Source organism: Oncorhynchus masou, chromosome 22 (assembly GCF_036934945.1).
Source record: "Oncorhynchus masou masou isolate Uvic2021 chromosome 22, UVic_Omas_1.1, whole genome shotgun sequence".
In the NCBI taxonomy this organism is placed as follows: Eukaryota; Metazoa; Chordata; class Actinopteri; order Salmoniformes; family Salmonidae; genus Oncorhynchus; species Oncorhynchus masou.
In genome coordinates, this window is record NC_088233.1 from 43,262,889 (window position 1) to 43,284,435 (window position 21,547).

Sequence of the window (21,547 nt, forward strand, 5' to 3'; positions counted from 1 at the left end):
GCCTGCTCCCACTTCCCCTCCGCGCCAGGCTACCTGTCTGTACATGCACCTGTCACCATCACAACGCGCAGCAGCGCCCATTGGACTCACATGGACTCCTTCACGTGGTTGTTTGCCCCTGTATATCTATCTGTTCCTCGTGGTGTTCCCTGTGTACGCATTACTTGGTGTTATGTGTTCCTGTCCAGACGCATTTCCTGTTCTGTTTAATGTCTTTCAGTTATCAAACCTTCACTCCCTGTACCTCTATTGACACTTCGTCTCAGGCCTATAAACACCCGTGCCCATATATCCACCTTCTCCGGCATTATCACTTAAATATCCACAGCCATTGGAGGCTGGAAAGTCCCACCAAAAATTGAATTTGCTCATCAGAGGGCGCGTCACTGCTTGCTTGAAACAAAGCACAACGCTGGAAATCTGTCCTCATCCACAGAAACTAGTCCCATCGTTCTTTGACGAACACAGATGGTTTTATATCAATTTCCGAGAGAGCGGTAGAGATACTCTGACACAAATGTACTGCCAGATCCTTGTTGGTTTGGCTGTACTCTGAGTATACAAAACGTATGCAAAAAGTATTTTAAAAAGCGTCCCATAGGGATACTGGCCCATGTTGATTCCAATGCTTCCCACAGTTGTGTCAAGTTGGCTGGATGTGCTTTGGGTGGTGGACCATTCTTGATACACACAGGAAACTATTAGCACCTACTACCATACCTCTTTCAAAGGCAATTCAATCTTAAATCTTTTGTCTTGCCCATTCACCCTCTGAACAGCACACAATTGTCTCTTCTTTGGTATTATGGTGGCCACAAATAAATGTCACAGGCGCACGCTGCTGTATTGGCTGTGTATCAGTCTACTATTCTATAGTATGAATTCCTTACACTTTGTGAATTAAAAAATATATAAAAACTAAAACTAAACACTAAAACAATTGCTTTACCAACTAACCCTGATCCCATTAAAACCTCACCACTATTCCACTACTTTGGCCCTATCTGATACTACTCCAGGCCAGCAGCCTGGGAGGATGGGACATTTTCATTCAAAACATCTTGTAACTCTTCGGCAGTGAAATCTCGTAAACCAAATTACTTCTCTTCAGCTGCCACCACATTGTCTATCCTCTGTGATTTACATTCTATTCCTGCGGTACAATTGACAACCATGACCATGAACGCCAAAAAACAAACCCAAGGAAGAAAACAAATACACACTCGCACACCAAAGCTTATGTTTGGAGGATACCCGTGCCAATATATCCTCCGAACACCGGCTTCTCGGACAGTATCACTTAAATAAACCACATTCATATGCAATTTCATAAGCAAACAAAAATATTAACTTGGGGTTGTTGTTAAAAGCAGACTTTTTCTAATGAAAATAAAATCTACAATGGTGCCCAGGGATTCCATTGGATTGTTTTGTGGTGACGTCCATACACATTAAAGGACAACAACGCCATATCCCCAGGCCTCAATTTGTCCCCACTGGTGCTCACTTTATTTATGTTTTACATCTAAGAAATGTTATGTTTCTTTCAACAGCTGAATATACAGTCAGCAGGGCCGGCTCTAGCCTTTTGGGTGCCCTAAGCAAGATTTGGTTGGGAGGCCCCCTGCCATGCGTAAACATTCTATAGTGGCCCCCCTCTTGAAGGTGGAGAAAAATGTAAGGTTTGAAGCAAGTTTTCTGCAATTCTACATATTTTGCTATGGGACAGCGAGAACTTTTTATAACAAATGCCATGCAATTATTCTCAGTATGCCATGGGGCACAGATTAAAAAAATAAAAAGAATTGACCCATTTTGCCATGGATAGAAATGTTTGCAGATTTAAAGCAAATTTCCTGCAATTCTACACATTTTGTAATGACTTATACCATGTTAATAAGATATCTGAGTGTGAATGACTAACAAAATAAATGGGTGTCCTCTGGAGGTCAGGGCCCCTGGGCACGGCATTTGGCAATAATTATTACTAGTTTAGATAGCCGGCTAAACTACACAACTTTACCAAAAGTATGTGGACACCTGCTCGTCGAACATCTCATTCCAAATTCATGGGCGTTAATATGGAGTTGGTTCCCCCTTTGCTGCTATAACACTAGATGTTGGAACATTGCTGCGGGGACTTGCTTACGTTCAGCCACAAGAGCATTAGTGATGTCGGGCACTGATGTTGGGCAATTAGGCCTGGCTTGAAGTCGGCGTTCCAATTCATCCCAAAGGTGTTCGTTGGGGTTGAGGTCAGGGCTCTGTTCAGGTGAGTCAATCTCTTCCACACCGAACTCAAACCATTTCTGTATGGACCTCGCTTTGTGCATGGGGGAATTGTCATGATGAAACAGGACAGGGCCTTCCCCACACTGTTGCCACAAAGTTAAAAGCACAGAATCGGCTTGAAAGGCATTTTATGCTGTAGTATTAAGATTTCCTTTCACTGGAACTAAGGGGCTGAGCCCGAACCATGAAAAACAGCCCCAGACCACTATTCCTCCTCTACCAAACTTTGCAGTTGGCAGTATGCATTGGGGCAGGTAGCATTCTCCTGGCATTCGCCAAACCCAGAATCGTCTGTCCTTCCAGATGGTGAGGCGTGACTCATCACTCCAGAGAAAGTGTTTCCACTGCGGCAAGCTTTACACCACTCTAGCCGACGCTTGGCATTGCGCATGGGGGCTTATGTGCGGCTGCTCGGCCATGGAAACCGATTTCATGAAGATCCTGACATACAGTCCTTGTCCTGACATTGCTCCCAGACGCAGCTTGGAAAGCGGTAGTGAGTGTTACAACCGAGGACAGACAATATTTACGTGTTACACTCTTCAGCACTCGGCAGTCCCGTTCTGTGAGATTGTGTGACCTACCACTGATTTTATATACCTGTCAGCAACGGGTGTGGCTGAAATAGCTGAATCCACTAATTTTAAGGGGTGTCCACATACTTCATGTATATGCACAACCACACTTTACTGTGTAAAAGTTTTGGGGGGTACGTTTATTTCTTTATTTTTGGTCAAGGGGCCCTCTAGCAGTCGGGGGCCCTATGCAACTGCTTATGTTGCTTATGCCTGGAACCGGCCCTGATGGTCAGTGTACAAAGCCACCTCTGTTCCTTTTGACATTCTATACCCTGAGTTGCTCAATATCAAGTACGTCATTTAGCAGACTCTTTTATCCAAAGCTTGAAAAAAGGATAAAGATTCCTTTTTCATTGTCTGATGTCATGTTTTAACCAATGGAACATCACAAAGAGAGCAGTCTCCTTGCCAGACAAATGCATGTGTTGAATGCAGTATACTTAGAGATGTGACTGACAAGTGTACATCTCCCTATATGTATGTGTCAGGGTTACAAATACTGTACATGTATTCCCTGAGAACTTGTGGCTCTTTTCTCTCCCTCATCTGCCTCACAGCACCTAATGAGAGATAGAGGAGATTCAGCTATAGTCTGAACACACACTCCAGAGCCCAACTGAGAAAAATCAATATGTGAACCTATTACCCCACTAGAGCACAGTGGCTCTAAATTGCTTTCTGCTTCAGCGGGTAAGCATTAGAAAGCTGATATCTCCTTCATGTCTGGAAAGCATGAATAAACATGATTTAAGGAAGGAAATTAATATTGTGTAATATGACTCTAATGACCAGAAGGAATGTATTGAATTAAGCTGCCTATTGTATATAAGCAGACTAAAATTATACTATGGCATTATTCATTGTCGGGTAAAATCAGTGATATGAGATATGGTATGTTTATTGAGGCAAGTAGAAAATGGGAAGAAAGGGGCTTAAAGTCAGACTTAAGAACATCCAACAGTTGTGCATCAGGCAAGTGCTTTACCTAAGTCAGAATTTTATGTGGAAAGCCCACTGATAATCTTTCTGTCATGTTATTATAATCTTTAAAGATTATTATTCAGAAAGTGATAGCATCATTGTTGACCGGACCTAAGGAGGATGGTAAAAGAGAAATGTTGTCTACCCTGTGTGAAAATAAATCACCCTACAGCTTTTTCTTGTATATTCTTCTGTGCTGAGACTAAATAATCATAGGCCATAAGGCTGCCTGTTAATCCGTCGTCTCTGTACTCTTTTCTTCAAGTCATCCTGGCCAGGGACGGCACTGGGGTAGGCAGGTCAATGACTTGTCTATCTCAAATCAAAAATATTAAAGAACCAGTGCTGCTGTAGGGGATCACACATCATTTCTTTAGACTGAAATCAGACATTCAAAATGAACCGTGGTAAATATCTGAGTACTTCAGAATAATTTATCACCTTTCTTCTGATTTGATGTAACATTTAATGGGCACACAATCTGACAGACTCCCACAGCAGTGGGCTCTAAATGGTAATATAGTGTTACTAACTGTGTTACAGTAGTTTAGAACAGTAAAGCACATAATCTAAATGACCCTAAAATCCTATTAGCCTTTTTCTTAACCTTTGTCTTTTCCTTTATATTTTAAATTATGATGTAATTATGTCAAATAAACAATATGTCTCACAGCAAATGACTATCACACTTCTGCTGATGCAGTGAACAGGATTTGTCTGAATTGTTATCAATAGATTCCCCAACTTTCTGAAAACCGTCCCTGTGATGATGTATGAATAAACAACAATGAAGACCTTTCAACCTGATATTCCTATCAGGGTGGGATTCTATTTGAAATTGAGATCAAATGGGAAGATTTGACATGAATCCTCCTATAGAGCCATACTGACAGGTTGCATTGAGCATCCCAAATGGCACCCTATTCCCTATATTGTGCACTACCTTCGACCAGGGTAGAGCACTATACAGGGAATATGGTGCCATTTGGGATGTAACCACAGATAAGACAGTTTGAGATATTCACAAATGTCCCAATAAGACAACCCAGTGAGTTATGAGAGACTCAATCACTTGATAACAGTGCCACTGATGACAATTTGGAAACTTCCTGTCAGTGCCAGATAGACATTTTAATTGTAGTAGCAGGCCTCGCTGAACTCATTGTCAACAGTGAGAGAGAGAGAGAGAGAGAGAGAGAGAGAGAGAGAGAGAGAGAGAGAGAGAGAGAGAGAGAGAGAGAGAGAGAGAGAGAGAGAGAGAGAGAGAGAGAGAGAGAGAGAGAGAGAAATGAACAGCACAAAAACAAACCAAATTAAACTGGAAAGGGGCACTGATAAGGCTTTGACATGTTTTAGAAAGGATTTTGCCTCAAAATTATTCTGAGCAGACATTCTTTCATTTCAGCCAGAGGAAGTCTTGACTGAATTCCATCTTAAAATGAGGGAAAAAGAAGACCCCAGTGTGCCCCTTCCTAAATAGCAATACAACTACATAAAGTTGGGGTCAAGTTGGGGTAAGTAAGCATTTCACTGTAAGGTCTACTACACCTGTTGTATTCAGCGCATGTGACAAAAAACATTTTATTTTATCTGATGGCACCTGAGGTCTTGACTGAATTCCATCTTAAAATATTGTGAAATTGTGATGTGACCACTGTGCTAAAATATAAATACATACATTTCCTGTCGAAAAATAGATTGTATTTACAACCACTGGGAAATCATTCTGCACTGTGTGAATCTCTTGTGTTTCCACAAGTTTCTTATGTTTTTAAGTTTTGAGCTTTAGCTGCCTACTTCATTTCCTACATGCCTTTTGAGAGCCCTCATCCTAGAATCTTCACTATGAATCCCCCGGTGACCCTTACAACAGTGTCACGCGGGACTAGGTGGGTGCAGGAATCAGACACAGAGAGAGTTCCACTGGGGTTAGGTGCTTTTTCTAAGGCACACAAAATAATAAGCCCAACAAATACAGGGCACTGACATTCAACTAGACAACCCAAAGACCACAGGGTGCCAAGTTTAAGAAAAGAAAATCCACCACTACCTAAAATGCACACACGTAACATAAAGACAATCCCGCACAAAACAAAGGCGTGCCTACCTACTAAATATAGGGGAGCTCATTAAAACAAACAACAGAAACACAGGTGAAACTAATAAGACAAAACAAACAGACAAACGAAAAAGGGATCGGAGGCGGCTAGTAGGACGGTGATGACGACCGCCGAGCACCGCCCCAACAGGCAGGGGAGCCAACTTCTAGTAGGACGGTGACGACGACCGCCGAGCACCGCCCCAACAGGCAGGGGAGCCAACTTCTAGTAGGACGGTGACGACGACCGCCGAGCACCGCCCCAACAGGCAGGGGAGCCAACTTCTAGTAGGACGGTGACGACGACCGCCGAGCACCGCCCCAACAGGCAGGGGAGCCAACTCTAGTAGGACGGTGACGACGACCGCCGAGCACCGCCCCAACAGGCAGGGGAGCCAACTTCTAGTAGGGTGACGACGACCGCCGAGCACCGCCCCAACAGGCAGGGGAGCCAACTAATAGTAGGACGGTGACGACGACCTACGAGCACCGCCCCAACAGGCAGGGGAGCCAACTTCTAGTAGGACGGTGACGACGACCGCCGAGCACCGCCCCAACAGGCAGGGGAGCCAACTTCTAGTAGGACGGTGACGACGACCGCCGAGCACCGCCCGAACAGGCAGGGGAGCCAACTTCTAGTAGGACGGTGACGACGACCGCCGAGCACCGCCCCAACAGGCAGGGGAGCCAACTTCTAGTAGGACGGTGACGACGACCGCCGAGCACCGCCCGAACAGGCAGGGGAGCCAACTTCTAGTAGGACGGTGACGACGACCGCCGAGCACCGCCCGAACAGGCAGGGGAGCCAACTTCTAGTAGGACGGTGACGACGACCGCCGAGCACCGCCCGAACAGGCAGGGGAGCCAACTTCTAGTAGGACGGTGACGACGACCGCCGAGCACCGCCCCAACAGGCAGGGGAGACAACTTCTAGTAGGACGACCGCACCGATCTCCCCCAACAGGCAGGGGAGCCAACTTCGGCGGAAGTCGTGACAAACAGTTCTAATAAAAATGGATGTACTTTGTTTCAGACTACTTGATCGTTTTTAGACTTCTATGTCCTTAGAGGATTTAAGCATAACTTCATGCACACCCACCCCTTTATAATCTATAACTAAAACATAATGACTGCCTCTGTAGCCAAAATGTCAAGGTTTATCCAAATCATTTTGCTTTTTGAAAAACTGTCAAACATCAACCAATGTGTTATAGATTAGGCAATTAGTAAAAAAAATAATCTGTTTGTTCTCAGTTCAGCTGAATTGATTATAAACTAGTTAGGAACTCTACATGTTTGTTTACTCTCCTTCCCCACATTGCCAGAGGCTAATACACAAATCCATGCTGACATTTCCTCCTTATGTCCCACATTATTGTTTCCCCTGCTTAACAGACATCCTGCTAATTAACCATGTAAAAAATAAAGGAGGGATATTGTTCCAGACTATTGGATTTGGGAGTCAGACATGAGTAAACGGACATGAGTCCAGAGACTGTCCAGTAAACAGTGGCTAACCACAACAACAAAGTGATACAATACGGTCAAAATCATACTGGCAGGAAAGGCCTGGTATGTCCTTTTCAGAAGACCTGTCAACTGATCTCTGTATCTCAAACTGTAACTCTAGAGGTCCAGGTGAGTAACACTGTTATCTACAATATTTTAAATACCATCCTGTTCTGTCAATGATAATCTTGGTATCTGACATACTGTAACTGTAGAGGTATTTTATTCCTATCCATATGCAATATTGTAAACACCATTTTTAAGTCACCACAAATGCATAAACTAAATCTATTTTCCTGTCATTTGCTAGGTTTCAGTCCAATTGGCTACAGATTTTCATGCAAATATTCAAACTTCTGCATGAAAAATTATGCATATATTCCCACCAGTGTGTTTCCATCAAATTGACTTGTTACAGATTAAGACGTAGTGCACATAAAATAACTTTTGCGGTTAAATTCCCATGTACCAAATAATAAAAAACAATTGGGTTTCCATTGCATTTTCAACTCTATTGATGGTTTTCTCACAAAATTGTTTGCGTTATATAGAGAATGTGCCCACTCTGGTCTAGGCACGTGTGCTCTTCCCAACAGCTCGCTGATAATTTGCGGGTATAGCCTATACTGTATGATTTTACTTGTCAAACGGCAGCTTGGCAGCCAAGCATCGATCATCATGCCATAAGAATTAGACCCTTGATATTTATTGGAAAGGAGCATCAAGATCATCAAGTTCATCGTAACTTATTTCATCTGTAGCCTAATAAACTGCATGCTTTCTCGAGTCATAGTGGGAGGACCACACAATATCATTGCGTGACTCTAAGTTTACTTCGATATAATGGTTATTATATAAATATTTGCGCATAAAGGCGTTTCCACCGCCATTTCTCGCATAATTCATTTTACAGACACAAAAACATCCAACCTTGTCTAGTGCATTTTGTTTTATTGACATTTGTAAGGTTGACCGACAAATTTGCTGTTTCCATCAGGCCTGTCATGAATTTTTTTATCCATCATGTCCTTTTGTCACACCCTGACCTTAGAGAGCTGTTTTATTTCTCTATTTGGTTAAGTCAGGGTGTGATTTGGGGTGGGCATTCTATGTTGTGCATTTCTATGTTGGCCTATGTGCAACCTGGTCAGGCCCCAGAACAACAACCATCAATGGCTACTTTGTGTCCTCACCCTGTTAGGACACACAAATGTCCCGATCATCTTAAAGACTTTGAATCAGAGCTTACAAATCAAATCAATCAAATCAAATTGTCACAATACAACAGGTGTAAACCTTACAGTGAAATGCTTACTTACGAGTCCCTAATCAACAATGCAGTTTCAAATAATACAGATAAGAATAAGAGATAAAAGTAACAAGTAATTTCAGTTCAGCAGTGAAATAACAGTAGCGAGACTATGTACAGGGGGGTACCGATCAGAGTCGATGTGTGGGGCACTGGTTATTTGAGGTAGTGTGAACATGTAAGTAGAGTTATTAAAGTGACTATGCATAGATGACAACAGAAAGTAGCAGCGGTGTAAAGAGGGGGGGGGGGGATCTTCGGGAGTCTTATGTCTTGGGGGTAGAAGTTGTTTAGAAGCCTCTTGGACCTAGACTTGGTGCTCCTGTACTGCTTGCCGTGCGGTAGCAGGGAGAACGGTCTATGACTAGGGTGGCTGGAGTCTTAGACAATTTGTAGGGCCTTCCTCTGACACGTCTGGTGTTGAGGTCCTGGATGGCAGGAAGTTTGGCCCCAGTGATGTACTGGGCCGTACGCACTACCTCTGTAGTTCATTGCGGTCGGAGGCCGAGCAGTTGCCATACCAGACAGTGATGCAACCAGTCAGGATGCTCTCCATGGTGCAGCTGTAGAACCTTTTGAGGATCTGAGGACCCATGCCAAATCTTTTCAGTCTCCTGAGGGGGAAAAGGCATTGTCATGCCCTCTTCATGAACGTCTTGGTGTGCTTGGACCATGTTAGTTTGTTGGTGATGTGGACACCAAGGAACTTGAAGCTCTCAACCTGCTCCACTGCAGCCCCGTCGATGAGAATGGGGGTGTGCTCGGTCCTCTTTTTCCTCTAGTCCACAATTATCTCCTTTGTCTTGATCACATAAATATATTTTCAATTTGAGGTCTTTCACTGTGCTGAAAATCAAGTATAGTTTGGTGGCAAGGGCAGTGTCCTGTTTTTTTGGGAGCAGTTTTCAGTTGTGTACATTGCATATGTCTTAGTAAAACGCCCTCGATGTTTGAAAATGTGAAGATTGAGAGAAGTGATGGATGTTGAGAGAATCGTTTGTAGATTTGTAAACAAAAGGAGCAAAACTAATTTAAAAGCAGAACAAATTATTTGGAAACTTATTTAAAAATAGTCTTTCATTTGAACTTTTCAAACAACCAACCCTATTGAATCCATTTCGCTCTTGCCTGCAGTTACTACCTTTGGTTAGTTGACTTGGATCTTTGCTTTCACTGCCAGTTTTTTTTCAATTGCGAGTTTTGGTGGTTTTATTTCGTCCTACTCAGTTGTGTAATTTTATGATTTCATGTCTATAGACTGTTTAGTGAGGAGCTAAACCGGAAATTGCTTCTGCTACATTTTTCAAGTACCATCCCTGAGATGACTAATACAAGAAATTATTAACAGTCATTTTCAGCGATCTATATAACCGGTCTAGTTTCCTGATCATATTGGAGCTCCCTGCTATGTGTTGCTTTGGATGTCTTAGTCTAACGTCTGTAACTAGATGCTTAAAAACCTGTAGAATGAGAGTAGTTACTCAATATTTTTCTATTGTTCAAGGCTCAAACTCCTATGGGTCCATTCGGCAAAACCACTCCCACCATCACCGACCGAGGTTGCAGCCATTGTGTCCTTTCCAAATAGCCTATATTTTTTGTATTTAATTACTTGTAAACTTCATACTTTTTAGTAGTTCCAATAGGCCTCCAGTGTTGTTGTTTGCTTGAACAGTCACTGAGGCTGTATTTAACATTAAACGATAGTTATTTCAGATGCATCAGGTTTAGATACTTTGCTAACTAGCATTGATAGCTTTGCACAAAAGATACAGGCTGAGAGACTAGGATTCCTGTATATTTTTCCTGTAAATGTTATTCTTCAAACAGGCTTAATGTTACATCAGAATTTCTGAACCAAGACGCGCAACATCACAAGACTTTCTTGAACGCTTACGAAACAAACCAAGCAGACCAGGGCAGGGTTTGACAAGTGAAAAATTCTTGCATTGGTTGTTAATTTTGTCAATCTACAGGCACAACCTGAATTCGAGCCAATAATAAGTAGTTGAACATGTTACTCCACAACCTTGTGAAAATGACATGTTTTTATTTTAGTCAAAAACAACTTTATTGAAGGAGTGCCTTTTGATATGACAGCCTGCGATTCGAGATTCTTGGATCCAACGGCCGTGTCTTTGTGAGACGCAGAGTAGGTGAACGGATGATTTCTGCATGTGTGATTTCCACCGTGAAGCATGGAGGGGTGGTGTGATAGTGTGGGGGTGCTGAGCTTTATTTAGAGTTCAAATCACACTTAACCAGCATAGCTACCACAGCATTCTGAGGTGATACGCCAGCCCATCTGGTTTTTGTTTAGTGTTAGTGTCATTTGTTTTTCAACAGGACAATGACCTAACCCCACTCCAGGCTGTGTAACCAACTGTCAGAGCAGCTCACAGATTACTGCACCTGTACATAGCCCACCTATAATTTAGCCCAAACAACTACCTCTTTCCCTACTGTATTTAATTTATTTATTTTGCTCCTTTGCACCCCATTATTTTTATTTCTACTTTGCACATTCTTCCATTGCAAATCTACCATTCCAGTGTTTTACTTGCTATATTGTATTTACTTTGCCACCATGGCCTTTTTTTGCCTTTACCTCCCTTATCTCACCTCACTTGCTCACATCGTATATAGACTTGTTTATACTGTATTATTGATTGTATGTTTGTTTTACTCCATGTGTAACTCTGTGTCATTGTATGTGTCGAACTGCTTTGCTTTATCTTGGCCAGGTCGCAATTGTAAATGAGAACTTGTTCTCAACTTGCCTACCTGGTTAAATAAAGGTGAAATAAAATAAATAAATAAATAAAGGGCTATTTGACCAAGATGAGTGATGGAGTGATGCACCAGATGACCTGGCCTCAACCCAATTAAGATGGTTTGAGATTAATTGGACTGCAGAATGAAGGAAAAGCAGCCAACAATTGCTCAGCATATGTAGGAACTCTTTCAAGACTGTTGGAAAAGTAGTCCAGGTGAAGCTGGCTCATGTCAAGAGTGTGCAATGCTGTTATCACGGCAAAGGGTGGCTACTTTGAAGAATCTCAAATATAAAATATATTTGGATTTGTTTAACACTTTTTTGGTTACTACATGATTCCATATGTGTTTCATAGTTTTGATGTCTTCACTATTCTACAATGTAGAAAATAGTAAAAATAAAGAAAAACCCTTGAAGGAGTGGGTACATCCAAACTTCTGAATGGTACTGTATAGCTTACACCAAAGGGTAAAAGCTATATATTTTGAGCAAAATAGTGCATCTCAGCATCTGTGGTCTAAGATTTATGCTTAATGATGTGGACTGCAAATTATATCATGATGGAAGTAGGCCTGGGCTCACAGAAATAAGAATGAATAGAATGGGCTTGGAACTCTAACCCTGGAAATTGACTGGTAACTTCATGGGTACACTCCCAATGGCTGCCTGGTATTGTGACGCAATAATTTCAATGTTTTTTTGGATTTTCTATTCATTCTTATTTCTAAGCCAGTTTAATATTCAGTAGCATTCAAGCTTTGGCAACCTCAGATGAAGTACGATGTTTTACCGGCTCATTTTGGAGAACGAATTAGGCGTGTAGCATGGACGGCGACGAGGCCCGAAAAGTAAGTCCATTTCTATCGCGACAGGCGTACCTTGAAATGATTGACTGTAGACAGTTTTTGTATTGATTACACTGAAAAATGTATGGAAACGGGTGCATGTCTGAGGTTATGTGTAAATCCCCTGTCGCCAGCATGGAGTCTATAAAATGGATCGATTTGGCTTAGATCATTGTGTGTTAGGAATTGCCATTTAATCAGACCCGTATGCCCGAGACCGCTCACGCACACCAGGCGTCAGGAAACATTTACTAAGGGGGCAGTCGAAATCGAGGAGGGGATACATTTTTGGGATGTTCTTGCATTGGAATTATATTGAATTCTGCTTATATCACAAACATAAAGTTCAAATGCTGAGACTCAGAGATCATTGAGTGCATTTGAAGTAAGGTAGGTTGGTGCAAAATCTGTAGTATTTCCGCTGCGTATCAGCACCATGGACAGTGCCCTACACACTAAAGCAAGGCCGTTTGGTAATGAATATACGCTTCAAGATAGATAGGATAATTCACTTATTACAAACAGCCTATGTGAATGCAGCTGTACAAAATAATACAAACTAAATGCTGAAAGTAGCCTAGTAGCCTAGTTATTCATGCATGCAAACAAAAATAGGCTACTGAATAGCAGTTTGGCTTGGAATAGCCTACTGACACAACTGTGAATGCAACGAATGATCGTGAACAGCGGTACCAAGTAGTATGACTAGTAAACAAAATGTAAGATTGATAAAGATATGACACAATCTACAGTATATTAAGGCTAGTTACATTAACAGTAAACAAATGCAGCAAACAAAAGGCAAATAACCAAAACATAGTCTACAGCCTGCTACAGTGAGATGCAGCCATGCACAGCTGTCTTGCCAAAACAACAGGCCCGCTTCAAACATGGAAAGTCGTGCTGCTCAGGGGTTCAGCAACACGTTGTGATATGGTACAATACACTTCTGTGGATCAAATTAGACCCACATAATCAATTAAGCAATGCCAGCCTACCATGAAATACGTTTCCAATATGTACTATTCCATTTACAACCACGAAACCAATAGGCTACAAAGAAAACCATAATAGAATGTATCTACTGTATTTCTATGATTAAACATACCAATATGTACAGTGCTTTCAGAAAGTATTCACACCCCTTGTCCTTTTCCACATTGTGTTGTGTTACAGCCTGAATATAACATTTATTAAATTGAGTTTTTGTGCCACTGATATACACATAATACCCCATAATGTAAAAGTGGAATTATTTTTTTAGACATTTTTACAAATTAATAAAAAATTAAAAGCTGAAATATCTTGAGTCAAAAAGTATTCAACCCCTTTGTTATGGCAAGCATTGGCTGATTGGGACAAATAATTCAGCCCTGGCAATTTAGCAACACATCATACCCTAGTGGTAACCACTATTACATATTATGCAATTGGCATTACATTTGTGTGTCTCTTTCTGTTTTCTTCCTACCGCCACTGCACCTACCTGTCACGATCGTCGTATGAAGGAGACCAAGGTGCAGCGTGATATGCGTACATTCTCTTTATTAAAAGAATGAACACCGAACAAACTAACAAAATAACTAACTAAACATTAAGCTATACAATATAGTGCAGACAGGCAACTACACATAGTCAAGATCCCACACCAGAAAGTGGGAAAAAGGGCTACCAAAATATGATCCCCATTTAGAGACAATGATAAACAGCTGTCTCTGATTGGGAACAATATCAGGCCAACAAAGATATACAATACCCTTAGACATACAAAAACCCTAGACATACAAAAAAACCTAGACATACAAAAAACTAGAGTACCCACCCTAGTCACCCTGACCTAACCCTGACCTGACCCTAGTCACCCTGACCTATATAGAAAAACAGAGATATTTAAGGTCAGGGCGTGACACTAACACCACTGAGCCATCTCTGCTAGGCCTAGCATCCTTTCTCACAGCTCTGGTACCAGTAGACCAGGGGACCACAATGCCTATACTGACCCAGCAACATCTTAGTTGTGAATGAATAAACAAATGTATTAGATAAAGAAGAAAAAATACTGAATAAATGCCTAATAGGTTACCATTGGCTCATAAAACCTTATATTTATTTGGCTAATTAGTGCCTCATCAAATCAAAATATATTGGTCACATTCCCAGAATATAGGACGTAAATGCTGCAGCAAAATGCTTACTCACAGGCTCTCCTCAACAGTGCAACACATACACATAGAAATAAATACAACCAAGTAATAGAAACATATTTTAAAAAGGAGGAAGGGTAGTAGGAATATATACAATGAATATACTATGAATATACTATGAATACTACAGAATATGCTGGGATGGAAAGGTAAAGAAAGAAGATACCTAGTCAGATGCACAACTGAATGCATTCAACTGAAATGTGTCTCCTGCATTTAACTCAACCCCTCTGAATCAGAGAGGTGCAGTGGGGTGTTCGTAGTAAGGATGATTGGCTACTATTTGGAACTTTGTGAGGTGAGCTTTCTGGTGCCCAGAAACGCTGAGGCATCACCCAAGTGGGTGCTACCCAGAGTGGAAGAGAAATCCAGTGGCTATAAGACTCAGGCTGGTTCCCAGACTTGCCCTCTACAAGATCATCAGCAAACTCCATCACCATCATTTACCATTCTCTGACCAGCTCTCTCCGCTCAAGCCATGAACGGATCCTCCATCTTCGGAGGATGCAGCTTTCAAAGACATGGCCTCTATTGGTTGACCTGTCCTGATATATTGCTTGTTTGTTTTTGTTGTTGAAGCGCTTTGAGAATCTATGAAAAGCGCTACAGAAATGCCATGTATTATTATTATTACTACTACTAGTATTATTATCAATACTATTAATACTATTATTACTGTCATTATAATTATTACTATTGTTATTATTACTATTTTTATGATTATTATTACTATTTCTATTATAACTATTATTATTATGATTATTATTACTATTATTATGAGTATTACTATTATTACTGTTGTTATTATTCCTAATATTATTATTATTACTATTACTATTACTATTAAGGACTCTGCATGGTCAATCCAAATTCTGCATTGGCCGCTGAAGTCAGAGCATTGATGCTTCTTGCGCTTCGCGGATGTCAGGGATCCCGCCGGAACTTTCATTACACACACCTGTCCCCTATTCCCACTGATTAGGGCTTGTATAAGTGTGCCCTTTGGTTTCCATTGGCCTGTTGATTATGATGACTCTGCACCAAACAGAGCTCGCACTCCTCCTCTCCAAGCGTCACAAAGCTGATGTTCCTTCCCTTTACCGCCTTGCGATAGGTTTCGTAACCGCAGCTGGCATCTTTGTTCTTCTCCTTGTAGTCATTATGCATGAACCGAATATTGACGTCACTAGGGAGGTAGAGGCGATGTGGGGCATGCTCTCGTCTGTAGTGCCTGATTTGGGGATGTAAGGACTCAATGTGTTGCAGGATTGGATTCATGTTCAATTTGCTCGCTGAAGCTTTCTTTCCCCTCTGATCCTTTGGTGGAATCAGTTTGGTTGTGATTGACTTGCCCATCATTGTGACAATCAACCTGTCATTTTTGAGGTGGTAGCCCAATGTTGTCAGAAAAAACACTTTGCACACCTGTTGTGCAGAAGCGCTCTGGTTTAGAAGATGGTACAGAAACGACCTGCCGCGTCGACTGTCAGCACCAACTACAACATTTTTCTTAGATTGCAGTGCCACCGTGTGGAAGATCCATGTCCTCTTCTCCTTATAATTCATCTCCCATTAATTTTCCCATATTTCCATTCGCCTAACCTCTGAAATATTCTGAGTACATTGTCTCGTGCATTTGGGACCACATGGCTTGCCCATTGGTGGAATCTTGGATTTCTTATTTGATAGGTGTTCTGGAGTTGTGTCCACAGGCTCAGCTGCTACTTGTGCTGGAACATCCAACTCTGAAGGTGGATGATAATCCTCATCATCATCATCATTGACAATTTATTTATCTTCTGATAGTCTGATGTCTAATGAGTCAGAGACCACCCACTGGTTCTCTATTTCTTCAAATAGTGTTGAAACTGTGACTTCAGTTAAAGGGGGTAGATCAGGAATCTTTGTTGAAATGTGGCCCTCAAAATCAACTGAAATAAATAGAGCAAATAATCAGGGACATGCATCCTAATGATTCTAATCTGTCATGGATGATAATAATTAATAGTGACATTTTCTGGTGTGCAAACATATGATCATAATCCTTTTCAGTTATTCTATAATATAGGATATAATCAATGTTGATTTTATCTTGTGCAAACATTATCTTAATAATTTTCAATGTCAAAACTCAGTTCATCTATTAATTTCATACCTGCTCCCAAAAAGGCTCTTACATTTTCATTTTTATTTACAAATACAAAAATATTGCATGGATGGACATTGACAGGAATAAAACCTAGTATTGACGTGGTTGTACTGTCTAATACACCCTCACATGGCAACTTTGATCCGCATTGATACTAATCATCTAGGCCACAGGGATTGGTGGAAGTCATGCAAAACAGTTTTTTCCGCATTCATGTAAAGATGGCACTGAAGCAGACACTTTGAGCATACGTTTGGCATGTCAAAGCTTGTTGTACTAATTACATATGCCACCAATAAAGGTGATGGATACAATTTGGGATTTTAACTTCCCTGACCAGGACAGTCACGCAATACTGGAATATAAAAGAAAACCAGAAACCCTAAACATGTGAGAGGATATATTATTAATGAGCAAGCAATGCTGTGTGTGCGCTCATCCGGAAAACGAGTGTGCGTGGCTTTTGACAATTCAGTATGGGGTGCACGTCCAACTGACCGTCAGCTGGCTAAAGATCGTGTGTGTGGTGTAACGTTACAGATTCAAATAACCCATTGAATGTCAGAATACAACTAAAAGGATAATATTAAATCCAGGTATAATAGATTGAAGCTAGTATAAACTGTTGATCGTCTCTTATGGGAACGTGTAGCACAAATCTATTGCTTCATGCTAATGCTAGCTAGGTAGGTTTTGAAGTTTTGGTAGGGGCGCGTCAGTTTTAGCTAGGTGGCTGTCACTGGCTAGAAATCGTGTGTATGGTGTACTGATTCAAAGAAACCAGCAGATGAAATTTCAGAATATAATTGATTATATGGCTAATAGATTGATGTTAGTATCAATTGCAGATCTCTTATGAGAGCAGAGAGCATTGTTAATCTATGCTAGCTAGCTAATCTATTTTGATGTCAGATGTATTTAGCCAGCTAGTTCCTACCAGTGTATGGATGTCGGCGTTTCAGAGCAAGTTCAACCATCATTTCCCCCCGGGAATGCTGTGCCATGGTGTTGTATCCCTAGATTAGCAATGTATATGTGTGTGTAGCTGTCAGTCAGTGTCATCCAGGTTCGATTGCATCACTATCAGAATAGAATGATATGATACAAAGGTAAAACGCAGTAACTGCAGCCAAGGGCAGGTTGAAACCAAACTAAAAGGCAGTAAGTTCAGTTACTGCCATTTACCTTGGTTTCACAGTAACTTTTTGCAGTTACTGCTAATACGACCCCCATTTTCTCCAAAACTCAATACAATAGAGGCAGGATACTTGTCCACTGACTCGCCAAACATGACCCTGTGTGAACCAAGGTCCTTTACACCACCAATTAATCCACACATAAAACGGTCAACCAAATAGTTTCTAGTCATCTCTCCTCCTTCCAGGCTTTTTCTTCTCTTGATTCTATATTGCGATTGGCAACTTTCATAAATTATGTGCCTTACCGCCACTGACCTCTTTGGTTTTTCAGTCACCCACGTGGGTATAACCAATGAGGAGATGGCATGTTGGTACCTGCTTCTATAAACCAATGAGGAGATGGGAGAGGCAGGACTTGCAGTGCGATCTGCATCAGAAATAGAACTGTCTTCTATTTTAGCCCTTTGCTATGCAGACGCTCGTTGGCAGCCCAAGCAGTGTGGGTGCAATAATTGAATAATATAGACGTAGTCGTGGTAATGCTTTAAATCCATCACTGCAAATGACTGACAATTTCGACATCGAATACACGTGGATCACATTTTAGGGTTGAGGTATGATTCTGTGGAAGTCTTGGCAACAGAGTGCACGTGTTGCAGCAAGCCCAGGCACAACTGGAGGTGTGCTTTATGGAGCGGGCACACCATAAATAAGCCTGTAGACTATATCAGTAGGTTAAGGCTACAATATCCTTTCATAGTGTTTATATCAGTACAACAACATAGGTCTATCAGATAGCGCACGTTTACTTGAGGGCATAGGGCCTACCTTTTCTGGAGACACAGGATAATCAAGTTTCAGTTATGACATCACTTGTTTACAATATTAGTCAATACACCTACTATGTCAAAAAGTGCGGGCAAAGAAGAAGAAAATGTGAGTAGGCCTAGGATAATGCTTTGTTTGTTCTTCATATTAATGTCGCTTCACATTTGTATAATTCTAAAGATGGACGATGAAAGACTATGAGATGAATATGTAGCCTACAGAATCAGTCATCATGTAGGCCTATGGCTAGTTGACTAGTTTAAGAATAGTTTAACAATGTAAATGGATCAAACTAATTTGTTTTAGAGATAAGCTTGATTCAACATTTTTCATGCATGTGAATTGGCAAAAGGTGGAATTATTGCAAACCAAGTGACAGGGATGGGGTCTACTATCAAAATCCTTACCAAAACCCCACGTCTGAAAAGTTTTGTCATGATTGTCTCTGTCTTTGTAGGGGTTACAGGAAGCCCCAGAAAGGACATTCCCTGTATTCTTCAGAGGAAAGCTGGGGGAGAAGGTTAGTGTGATAGTATGACATTCCAAATGATCTGAGATCCTCAATTTCTTTCAAATTAAATGTTACCTAATTATATATTTTTAATTACTTCCTTCCATTTCCAGTCCTAATTCCAAAACCATTCCCACTGTAGTATCCATTGCCCTGACATTGAGGTTTGTTAAAACACAATCCACAGCTCCATCAGGAGACCCCAGGGTTTGACCTGTTGGACCCCAACATGAGAGTCATAGATGTTAGTTATAACTGCCTCCACGACAAACACCTGAAGAGTTTTTTCCGCCATCCGGAAAGGAAGAAGCGGCTGGTGAAGCAAGGCCTCATCACCTCAAATGAGAAGGCAAGGCAGACCTCCCTTTTCTTTCCAAAATCTAAAAGTGACACTAAAATGGAACTGAGAAAATTGGACAGGTGTAAGCAGTATGATGGCTCGGTGAAATGTTTGCCATTTTTTTTTGCACAAATCCAAATCTACATATGGTCATTGTTAGTGCAGGTTGTAAAAGAGAATGTGTTCTTAATGTCTTACCTGGTTAAATAAAGGCAAAATCAATCAATATTGGGGTTTCGGTTAGAGGTAGATTTGGGATTGGGTGTTTGTACACATGAACTTCCTCTAAAAATGGCTCTTTTGTGGCTCCTCCCTTTCAGGTGCTGTGTACGTGTAAAGAGTACAATCGCTACAGTAGCTACATCAAGTCAGTTCAGTTGCTGTGGGAGAAGCAGTGCTGTGCCCAGCAGGTTAGAGTGGTCTGCTTTCTAGATGTACAATTATAAAAACACAAATGCTATATTGTAAGACACCTTTCCATGCGTTTTATTTCAACTGTGTATGTAACTTGCTGTCGCTCATGGATCGGGAAAGGGTTTTCTGATCACGTCACAAGACCAGGAAAAACTTGAGGAAGGCAAGGGTGCAAATTAATCTCTCTCTCTCAGAAAATGCTTTTGAAGCAGTTCCTAGTCTTGCAGCAGCAAGGGGAGGTTCCGTCCCACATCTCACTGACGGATATTAGAGATTGGCTCATTGCCAAGGGTAGAAACTACTTCAAGAACACGTGAGTGTTTTTAGAATCTTTTACTGAATTTGTTAAAAAAAACATAAGCAAAGGTGTGGAATCACGTTGACCTATCTAGCAATAACTTAAGATATAGATATGGTGGACAGTTTGAGTTGAAGAAAAATTAAGGTAAATCATGTTTTATGTTCCCTTGTATGTGAAGGTTTCAGAGTGAAATGGAAGAGGGGAAGAACCTTCACTTGGCCGAACTGGCTTGGGATGTGAAACGACGCCTCAGGCTTAAAGGAGCTGGAAAGAGAAGTGTGCAGGGAGCTGCGCCTGGAGCGCCGAATCCGCTGGTCGGTGATTGGACAGGTAAGGATGGAACAGCGGCCCTCCTAGGGCTGATATCAACTCACAGTTGCTTAAGCAGCAGTAGGACCTCAGTGTTTCTGTTGGTATCTTCATCCATTTGCCGCTCTTTCTCACCCGTCTCTCTTAGCCTGGTAGCCAGATGGGAGACTGGAGACCCCTCGGCATGGAGACACACACACCTCTGGGAATGGACTCTCCCTTCAGACACTCCACCTCCTCGATGGACACTCTTTCCAGTCACATCTCGACTGAGAACCTCGAGGTTGCTAGGCTACATACTGCCAGACCACATATTGCCAGACCACAAACTACCAGACCACGTTCTGCCAGACCACCAACTGAAAGACCTAGCAGTGACTCTGATCACTCTGGAACCTTGTCTTCTGTGATAACCTGCTCAGCCACATTCAGCTAGCCCGTCAGTGGTAGGTCATTTTGGTCATGAATATGTTCCCAGCTTTCACTCTTTGGGGGCTGTAGACATATTACTGCTTCCCTGTCTCCCATCTACTGGGAAATCCATATCCAAGTACTGTGGCAAGAAAAAGTATGTGAACCCTTTGGAATTACCTGGACTTCTGCGTAAATTGGTCATAAAATGTTATCTGATCTTCATCTAAGTCACAACAATAGACAAACAATGATACTTTTTCATGTCTTTATTGAACACACGGTGTAATCATTCACAGTGCAGGGTCGAAAAAGTACACTCAGCAAAAAAAGAAACTTCCCTTTTTCAGGACCCTGTCTTTCAAAGATAATTCATATAAATCCAAATAACTTCACAGATCTTCATTTTAAAGGGTATAAACACTGTTTCCCATTAATGACCATGCATCTGTGGAACGGTCGTTAAGACACTAACAGCTTACGGATGATAGGCAATTAAGGTCACAGTTATGAAAACTTAGGAAACTAAAGAGGCCTTTATACTAACCTTTCT

At 41.5% G+C, this 21,547-nt stretch overlaps 1 protein-coding gene across 1 annotated transcript; it reads left to right on the plus strand.

Moving 5' to 3' along the window:
- Positions 1–12,125: 12,125 nt before the first annotated feature.
- LOC135508843 (fibrous sheath-interacting protein 2-like) lies at positions 12,126–20,739 on the plus strand. The gene is made up of 7 exons (XM_064929050.1): positions 12,126–12,391; positions 19,166–19,228; positions 19,407–19,568; positions 19,880–19,969; positions 20,168–20,286; positions 20,453–20,604; positions 20,732–20,739. Exons 1-7 carry the CDS (start codon positions 12,368–12,370, stop codon positions 20,737–20,739), a joined length of 618 nt encoding a protein of 205 aa, XP_064785122.1. The 5' UTR covers positions 12,126–12,367.
- The last annotated feature ends 808 nt before the right edge of the window (positions 20,740–21,547 follow it).